The sequence below is a fragment of the Choloepus didactylus genome, chromosome 14 (genome assembly GCF_015220235.1).
Source record: "Choloepus didactylus isolate mChoDid1 chromosome 14, mChoDid1.pri, whole genome shotgun sequence".
Classification (NCBI taxonomy): domain Eukaryota; kingdom Metazoa; phylum Chordata; class Mammalia; order Pilosa; family Megalonychidae; genus Choloepus; species Choloepus didactylus.
The window spans coordinates 60,265,564-60,275,543 of NC_051320.1; the positions used below are offsets into that span (position 1 = coordinate 60,265,564).

A 9,980-nucleotide genomic window follows, 5' to 3' on the forward strand; every position below is an offset into this window, starting at 1 on the left:
ATCTCTTGAGGGAGTCTATTTCTCTCACCTCTTGATGGGAGAAACTATAAAAATCACATGGCAAGGGGTATGGATACAGAAAGGGGTAAAGAATTTTGGCCATTTTTTTCAAATCAGTCTACCATAGTGCCCTTTACAAAATGACATAGGACATTCAAAAGCAACATCTGATCTTGGTTTCTTTTTAATTTGTAGGGACAGAGGGAGCATGGGTGCCTGGACCTCAGGCTCTGATATCTTCCTAAATCTCTGGAGGATTTATGTGTACCCAAGGAGCACAAGATGGATGGACTTCATCCAACATTTGGGAGTTTGCTGTTGCATTGCTTTCATTTCAATGGGCCTCTTCTCTGTGGCCTTCTACTGGCTTTTGTCATCAGTCACAGTGTTCACCACCTCCTGGATTACCATGTGTGCTCTGCTGTGTTGCTCCAAGCATGTGCGATGTTTCATTCTTCTCTTCTTTCTCTCTTGTGGCCTGCGTGAAGGCAAGAATGCTTTGATTGCAGCTGGCACGGGGATAGTGATACTTGGACATGTCGAAAATATCCTTCACAACTTTAAAGGTCTCCTAGACAGTATGACGTGCAACCTAAGGGCAAAGAGCTTTTCCATACATTTCCCACTTTTGAAAAAATACATTGAAGCAATCCAATGGATGTATGGCCTTGCCTCTCAACTCTATCTACTCGATGACCTTGTTTCGTGGAACCAGACCCTGGCGGTCTCTCTTTTCAGTCCTAGAGAAGCCCTGGAGGCTCAGCTAAATGGCACCAAAGGTAAAGTTCTGAGTGCAATGTACCAAATGATGACCACGGCCCAGGTGTTATCTTCCCTAGGTCAGAAGCTACTTGCCACCACAGGCCTTGTGCTGGTCCTGCTAGGCACTGGCCTCTTTATGAAGCAGTTTTTGGGCCCTGCTGGGGGGAAGTTTGAAAATATCTATATCACCAGACAATTCATTCGGTTTGACGAAAGGGAACGGCATCAACAGAGACCCAGCGTCCTCCCTCTGAATAAGAAGGAAAGGAAGAAATATGTTATCATCCCATCTTTCTGGCTGACCCCTAAGGAAAGGAAAAACCTGGGACTGTTTTTCCTTCCCATACTTACCCATCTCTACATCTGGGTGCTGTCTGCAGCCATAGATTATCTGCTGTATCGGCTCATCTTCTCAGTGAGCAAACATTTCCAGAGCATGCCAGGGCTTGAGGTTCACCTGAAACTGCACTCGGAGGTAGGTGCCCACTGGCTACTTCTCGCCGTGCATCAGAGTGATTTGTCTGTGGTCTTTCAAAAGATCGTGAGCTCCCAAGGCAGGAACAGGACTTATTCACCTTTGAATCCCCAGTCCGGCATGGTGCCTGCACATGGAAGGAGCCTAGTAAATGGGGGCTAAATGGAACTGAAATAATGACATTAGAGTAGGACATTAATTTGAGAATGCTTGGCCATGTATCAGATTTCTGTGGCTGCTGTAACACATTACCACAAGCTGGGTGGAGGGCTTAAAACAATAGAAACTTACTCTCCCATAATTCTGGAGGCCAGAGATCTGAACTCAGACCCACTGGGCTGATATGAAGGGGTCCTCTGGGCCACACTCCCTCCAGAGGTCTCTTAGCCCCCTCCGACTTCTGGTGACTGCCGTCATTTGTTGGCTTGTGGCCACCTCCCTCCAGTCTCTGCTTCCTTGCTTGCAGTGACTTCTCCTCTTCTCTGTATGCATGACGCTCCCTCTGCCTCCCTCTTATCAGGACACTTGGGATGACATATACGATCCACCCAGAAAATCCAGGATAATCTCCCCATGCTGAGCTCCTTAATGTAATCACATCTGCCAAGACCCTCTTTTCAAATAAGGTAACATTCACAGGCTCCAGGGTCAAGGGGGCTATCTTTAAGCCTATTCTGTCTGAAGTGTGGGCTTAAGAGTCCCCAGTGTTGAACACAAAGTTGATTTCAAGCAGGCCTATCTGGCATGAAGCAAGGAGATCAGGATTCACGGCCCGACGTCCACTTACCTTCGTACTTGTCATGTAAGTCAACCTGAGTCAGGCCCCTTCTCTGAATGCAGACTTATTTTCTATGTCCTTAACAGGCATCGCAGAGCTCCCGTTGCATTAGCGTAGCATTTAAGGGGACAGACATTGAGAAAGGGCCGGTAAGCTACCAAATTATATGGCTGGCACTAAGTACCTGGTGACACCCACAAAAGAAAAACTGTGTGTGTGTGTTTAAAAAGGAGGCCAGGAAATGTTCCAACTACAGATCTCTCTTTCAGTTTTAGCACAAGAGCTCGCTTCTGTTAAAACGGTATCCAGCTACACTTTGGATTTTTAGATGACTTAAGCCAGTGGTTCTCAATCTTAAGTGTGTGTTAAGAACCTCCTAGGCTGAATGCAGAATCTCAGTCCTCAATTTACAGAGATTTTGTTTTAAACTGGGGAGCATTTTTAATAAGCACTCCCAAGTCATTCCAAAGCAGGTGGTCTGTGGACCACACTTTGGGAAATGCTGAATTAAATGCTAGAAAGCAAAGACGTTCCAAACCAGTGCTCCCCTACCTTGGCTGCACAGTGTCATCACTGTGGAGCTGAACAAGCCAAAAACAAACCCAATGCTTTGCTCTGACCTCCACGGACTCTGATTAAATAGGACTCAGGTGAGGCCTGGGTATAGGGATTTTTAAAAGACTCCCTCATTGTAGTGTGCAGCCCAGATTGTGAACCACTGTTCTAAACCCACCACCCAAAGAATGCAGCCAGCAGTTTACCCTCTAGAGACCGTTGTCTGGGACAGTGACTATCTCTATCAGCCGAGACAGTCCCTTTCTCTAAACTGGTGGTGCCTCCTGTGTCTGCAGGAATCTGGCTTTTTCTCCTCAGTTCTCTTTCTTGCTCCTCTCTGCAGCATGTACCAACAGAGGGGACCATGAGTTTGTGTATCCCTTCCTTTATCTTCTCCTTTCCATTTTTCCCTATGGTAATTGGTGATTATGTTGACATTTCAGAGGACCTGGATATTGTTAAATGCTTACTTTTTTTTAATGTAGAGATTGTGAAGCTGAACCAGGAGGATCTGTGTGTGTGTCTCTGTGTCTCTGTGTGTTTGTGTATCTGTGCATGTCTGTGTGTGTCTGTGTGTGTCTCTGTGTGTGTCTCTGTGTATCTCTGTGTGTCTGTCCTTATGTGTCTCTGTGTCTCTGTGTCAGTATGTCTCTGTGGGTCCATGTGTGTCTCTGTATGTCTGTGTGTGTTTTTGTGTCTGTGTGTGTGTCTGTGTGTCTTTGTGTGTCTATGTGTGTCTCTGTGTGTTCTGTGTGTCTTTGTGTCTCTGTGTCTCTGTATCTCTGTGTCTGTGTGTCTCTGTGTGTCCATGTGTGTTCGTGTGTGTCTTTGTGTCTGTGTATGTCTGTGTGTGTCCATATGTGTCTGTGTGTGTCTGTGTTTGTGAGTCTCTGTGTCTCTGTGTGTCCATGTGTCTCTGTGTGTCTTTGTATGTCCATGTGTGTCTGTGTGTGTCTCTGTGTGTGTCTGTGTCTTTGTGTGCCCATGTGTGTCTCTGTGTGTCCGTGTGTGTCTCTCTGTGTCTATGTCTCTGTGTGTCTCTGTGTGTGTCTGTCTCTGTGTCTGTGTGCATATGTGTGTCTGTGTGTCCTTGTGTTTGTGTGTGTCTCTTTGTGTCTGTGTGTCTCTGTGTCCATGTGTGTCTCTGTGTGTGTCTGTCTCTGTGTGTCCTATGTCTCTGTGTCTGTGTGCATCTGTGTGTCCATGTGTGTTCATGTGTGTCTCTTTGTGTCTGTGTGTATGTCTGTGTATGTCCATGTGTGTCTCTGTGTATGTCTGTGTGTGTGTGTCTGTGAGTCTCTGTATGTCCATGTGTGTCTTTGTATGTCCATGTGTGTCTGTGTGCCTCTGTGTGGGTCTGCCTGTGTGTCACTTGCATGCTGGGGTGGACTGTACCAGGGCCAACAGGTGAAAACACCAACAGCTGTGCCCATGTTTCTAATTTTCCCTCTTCTTTATCAAGCAGCAATAGGCTGTTCTGGGGGCTCGGGAAACCTTAGAGGGGAAATTGCTGAGATGTTGCCTTAAACCCTCCTTCGAAACCCCACTGCCCTTTTCTCTCTTTCCCTCTCTGAGCCTGGAACCCTCCTGCTGCCTCCACACCTTCCCTCCCCTTCTTTTAGCTCATCAGGCTGGCTCCCCAGGCTCCTGTCCCTTCCTCTCGGAGTTGATTACTCTGAACACTGCATCCCCTGAAGAATTCAGTTGATTATAAGACACGCCATTGCTCTAGATGTTTGGAGCAGGTTGGATAATGGAAGCAGTGCTAAAAATGAAAACCAAACAAGGATTAGGGGTCTGGGCAATAAAAAGACCTCTCTCCTTCTCACCCCTCATTCTCCTTTGCTTGTCTCCCCATTTTGTCTCTCCTTCTCCCTCCTCTTCTTTTTGCTTCTCTCTTATGTATGTCTCACTCAGCCAATATTCATGCCTATTTTGTGATTTCTCGCTATTTTAGAAAGGAAAAAAAGAAAAAGTTCTGCTGCCCAAAAAAAGTCCCGAAGCTTTCCAAAGTCAGTGTTCATTTTGGGGCATTGGTGGGTGCCGGGGAAGCTAGACCGTGACGGCTGCCACCAGGGGCTCACATTCCCCGGGGCAGGGGCGTGAGGGGCGGTGATGTACACACATGATGACAGCAGGGTGGTTGGCGCCAGAAGAGACACCAGTGCAACTGTCGTAGGAGCTCCTCCCAAGTTCACTCCCGCCGGGCCAGGAGTCTGCGCCGTGGGCAGCCCCCTTCCACGGGACGGGCCATGCCATGCTCTTGTCCCAGGATGCCCTTGGAGGCTCCTGGTCATCTCCCTTGCTGCAGATTTGCAGAGGAGAAGTCAAATAGGAAGAGAAGCCTTGGCTCAGGTTTTCACCAATATTTCTCTCCCACTTTCATGTGATTTAAAATAAATGTTTTAAATAAAGAAGAAAGATGGAAGATGTCCCAAGTTTAGCTAGCTGAATGGGTGAGCACATGGGTAAAAATAGCCATAGTTGTCACTTATTGCACACCTACTGTGTGCATGGTGCTTGGCTACATCAACTTTACAGGCATCTACAGGGAGGCAGAATAGCAGAGGGGTGGGTGGGTGGGCTGAGGTGTCTGACTGTGCGCCTCCCACCCAGCTTCCAGACTTACTAGCTGACCAGCCATGTGACAAGTGAGGCTCAGATTACTCATCTGGAAGTTCTTCATGATAGTGATTCATACATTGTGCAGTGGTTATGAGGATTAAATAAAATACTTCATATAAAATATCGCTGGGATGTAGCTGGGATTCAGAAAGTTCACATAAACTGGCCAAGGTCACCCAGCTCTAAGTGACAGAGCTGGGATTCAAACCCAGAACTGATAACCTGCCATCCATTACTCAATGCTGTCTTAGCAAATTGTTGATTTAAAAGAGGTAAACACACTTAAAATCATCAGGGTACCATCTAGTATATTGCCTTGCATTTTGAAGTAGTTAATTTGCCTTCTGCTTTACCCTCAACCGATCCCATGCAAAAATGTTGACTCAACCTTTATAAAGCCCTGACTCCCAACTGCAAAATCCCCGGGTAGATTCCTAGACTAAATTACTTCTTTCCAGACCGAACACCCGCTGTTTTCTTATTGCAGGATTTTTCATCACTGACTCAATCGATGTGTTTGTTTCTTCAACAGTATTAAAAAGAGTGCATGCCTTTGCTCTGGGGACCTAAATCTCTCTACTTAATTGTGGGCAGGCTGTCGTTTCAATATGAGAAACGGAGAGGCAACACAAATTCTTTTCATTGCTTAGGCACAGTGCTGGTGAAATTACAGATTTGCGTTGACACCTAGATAGAGGTCCCAGGTTAGGGCTTTCCAGATTCTTTACAGACATTGGAGTAGATCCAATGTGCACAGTGTTCTCTGGATGTGGTTGGATTCATTTGGTGAAGTCATTTACCTCTTCCTGGCTCCTGGGCTCTGTGGAGCTGGGGTGATAATAACTTACTAAGTACTCCAGTTCTAGAAGGTTAATGCTCCATCCCAAGCTGCTTAATTTACACTGGGAGTAGTTTATTCATGGGCAGGATCTGGTCCATTAATTCCTGTTTTGCCAAATTAGAAAACAAATCCACCGAGAGATTAAATGACTTTCCCAGGTCAGGAAAAAGAAAGAGCTGAATCAACACACACTTCTCTTTGCGGTACGTTGGCTGGGTGGCTCAATGTCATCTGCTGCCCTCTGTGTCAGTCCTGCTGAGGACAACTGGTTTATTCTCTTGCCTTCGAAGAGGAAGACATTTAACCCTCTCGAGCATGCAAGAGAGATGGGAAAATCTGGAAGACCTCCACAAGTAGGACGTTTAGTCTCCTTCAGTAAAATGTGTTCTAGGGTCGACATGTCAACCTGGAAGGGGATATCTTACGCTAAATAAAAATAATACTTCTCTAACCTCTAGAACCTTGAGTTAGTACATAATTTGGTGCCTCAACATCTTTGTGATCTTGTGATCTGCTGAGGGATCTTTGTCTAGACTGGTAGGATATGACTAGCCCTTTAGGGACTGTGTATTAAGACAATCACCTCCCCAAGTGGAGCTAAAACCACTGTTCAATAGCCCCATGTGCCCTAACATGTAGAAACAGATGTTCTCTGAAAATGGGTTATATGACCAAATTTCTTAGGAAAATCCTTGGCTAAAGGTAAACAGATTTCTCTATGGCAAGACCTCTCAGAGCCCACGTGACTCTCCAAAGGGGGCATAGTATGGACAAACGTATTTGATATCTGTCTCTCAAGGGAATCTGTATTGCCACAAATCCACTTTGGAAAACACTATGAAAGACACAAATAAGACTCAACCCTTCTCCTTCACTCTAATCATAGCACACAAAAGGAGTGGCAATAGCTCCTTTAGCCAAAGCTCCCTGTATATTTTAGGAAAAATGCTATAAATCACAAGGCAGTGTCAAGAAGGACAGGGACTGTGTACAAATATGGCATGAATTATTTTATTGTTTCCTTTTAGGTGCAAAGAACCCAAGACACTATCCACGATTCTTCCTTTAATATATCTCTGTTTGAACCAAACTGCATGCCCAAACCAAAGCTCCTTCTGTCTAAGACCTGGATTCCTCTCAGTGTTATTCTTGTGATATTAGTGGTGCTAGGACTCTTGTCCTCCACTCTGATGCAACTGAAAATCCTGGTGTCGACATCTTTCTACCCCAGCGTGGAGAGGGAGCGCATCCAATACCTCCATGCAAAGCTACTGAGGAGAAGGTCAAAGCAGCCCCTGGGAGAAGTCAAAAGGAAACTGAGGCTGTACCTTACAAAGGTAAGCCAAAGCAGGGATACAACCCCTAATTAAGGAAATTTTGAGTTTGAAGGACAAAAGGAAAGGGAATTTCAGAGCACACCCCAAACTTACATCAGGGTTTTATCCCCAGCAATAGTTGAGACACTGGGGAAAAATTAACACATACATAGCTAAGGTTCTAAGCTTTGTGATTTGAATACTGGTCCAGCAGATTCTAGATATACCTTTTAAAATACTAGCTTCAAGGAGAGTGTTCAGTCATATTATAGAGAGGCTGCATGGAAAGCCCTCTGTATTGGCTAGTAGAAAGCAATGCCCAATAAGATAATCTTTCCAGTTTAAGGATAAAGAAATAACAGAGAGGAATATACACTATAGCTTGGTAAACACCGAAGAATTTGCTCATTCTGTTGTGTGTGTGTGTGTGTGTGTGTGTGTATTTTTTAGAAAGGTAACATCATGGCTCTCATACAAATATAAAATGAATATCCATGAAAGATTTTATTTAACTTATTAATTAACAAGGGAACAGTAAGAAATTGCAACCTATTCAAAGAAGACCCACACATACACATATATAGGCTATTAGGAATGCCAAAATGACTATGCTTAATAGAGTAAAAAAAAAAAAGAAAACAAAAGCTGGCTTCTTTCACAAGGGCAGATGGGGGGAGTCAATTGTACTCTGTGGAGCAAAATTCATTTTCATGTCTATGGACAGAATAATTTGAACTGTTACCCTCAGTTATAAACAACTCACAGAATAGGAAAATAGCTCAAAGACAATGTAGGGCTAAGCTAACCCAGAATGACAAACTAGACAGGACACCCAGTAATCTTTCTTGCCCATTTCAAAGCTTTTCACAGTATTTCCTAAGACTAGAAAACCCATAATGGCTAGTTTATGTTAGAGGCATTTGTAGTGACCATTGCTCATTCATCCACCTTTTTGTCTTTTCAGATTCATTTCTGGATCCCAGTCCTGAAAATGATTAGGAAGAAACAGACAGACATTGCAAGTGAAGATAATCCATGAGGACCCCAAGTGTCTCCCTCCTCAGCCACACCACACCAGCAATTCTCCTCAGGCGTATTGATGGTGGTCAAGATTTGAACCCAGCAATAGAGAGCTATGTGACATGGTCGTGCCAGGGGTTGGAATTTGCAGGGCCATCTTGCATCACCTAGATACTCCTCCCAACTTCTTTTCCCGTGAGGCCACAGGGCTACCAGGTAAATGGTTATGTGCTCTGTCTTCCAAACAGCACATGATCTGGACCAGGTCACGGTGTGACGGGAAAATAACTGGGCCCCATGGTAATGACTCTCAGCATAGTGACATTCAAAGGAAAAAAAACAGAAAAGGACCCAAAAATAATTCAAACTTCTACTGCAGTCTCACAGGCAAATGCCAAGGGATAGCATACATCCAGCAAAAACATCTTTAAACTCTTCTGTCCTTTGTCTGCCCTTCTTAATGTATTTCAAAGCTATTCCCTATCTCCCCACAACTTTCTCTTTTCTTCTCTCTGTCCACTTATTCAACCCCAAGAACTCTTTCTAAAACCCATCTCTAGTTTCCTCTTACCACTGCCTCTGCTACTACTCCCTACTTTCCTAGATCAATTTTGTTTTTTTCCTTTTCTAGTAGATCCCCAGCCCAAAATTTCTGCAAGTGTGGTCCAGGGATCACACATACCAAAATGATATCAAATGTTTGTTAAAACTAATATTCTCGGGCCCCTTTTCACCTTTAACTATTGTCAAAATGTCTAGGAGGGAGAAAAACATCTTTGAGAATGATTTTATTATATCTCTAAAATCCTAAAAGGGAGAAGAGACGAACATTAAAATTTTTTTTATTTTTTAACTATTCACTTGGATACATTTTCAGACTTTCAAAAAAGTTGCAAAAATAGTACCGCATTCCATTTACACTTCACCCATCATCCTCAAATGTTAACATCTTACACAACTATAGTCCAGTTATCAAGGCTAGGATATTAACATTGATATAATACATATTCTGCAGAGTTAATTCATTGTTCATCAATAGTCCCACTAATATCCCTTTTCTGGTCCTTGAGTCAATCTAGAATTCTCCATTGCATTTACTTGTCATGTTAACCTAGTCTCCAATGAGGATCAGTTCCTCAGTCTTCCCTCCACCCCCTTTCATGATCTTAACAGTTTTGGAGAGTACTGGCCAGTTATTTTATGATGTTTTCTCGTGGCTAAATTCAGGTGATACATTTTTGGCAAGAATCCCAGGAAACGATGCCGTGCCCTTCTCGGCACTCATACACTCTTACCAAGAGGCATTTGTGTTGCTGCTCTCGTTACTGATGAGGTCACCACTGGTTAAGGTGGTGTCAGCCAGATTCTTCCTCTGTAAAGTTAACTATTTTTCCCTTTGTGATTAGTAAGTATCTTTTCTTTTTCTTTTAAGAGAAGTTGCAGGTTTATAAAACAAGCAAGCATAAAATTTAGGACTCCCATCTATCACCCTATTATTAACACCTGGCATTGGTATGGTACATTTGTTAAAACTGATGAAAGCCCATTTTTATAATTGTACTATTAACTATAGTCTATGGTTTAACATAAGAGTCACTATTTGTGTTG

At 43.9% G+C, this 9,980-nt stretch overlaps 1 protein-coding gene across 1 annotated transcript; it reads left to right on the forward strand.

The window, feature by feature from the left end:
• Positions 1-208: 208 nt before the first annotated feature.
• LOC119509604 (dendrocyte expressed seven transmembrane protein) lies at positions 209-8,783 on the forward strand. The gene is made up of 3 exons (XM_037803572.1): positions 209-1,237; positions 7,065-7,373; positions 8,317-8,783. The coding sequence occupies exons 1-3, from the start codon at positions 209-211 to the stop codon at positions 8,389-8,391; spliced, it is 1,413 nt and encodes a 470-aa protein (XP_037659500.1). The 3' UTR covers positions 8,392-8,783.
• The last annotated feature ends 1,197 nt before the right edge of the window (positions 8,784-9,980 follow it).

Excerpts from the sequence above, each read along its gene's own strand:
- LOC119509604 (XM_037803572.1), top strand. The coding sequence starts at position 209 with ATGGGTGCCTGGACCTCAGGCTCTGATATCTTCCTAAATCTCTGGAGG. Across the intron at positions 1,238-7,064 it reads ACCTGAAACTGCACTCGGAG|GTGCAAAGAACCCAAGACAC; the intron begins GTAGGTGCCCAC and ends GTTTCCTTTTAG. Across the intron at positions 7,374-8,316 it reads TGAGGCTGTACCTTACAAAG|ATTCATTTCTGGATCCCAGT; the intron begins GTAAGCCAAAGC and ends TTGTCTTTTCAG.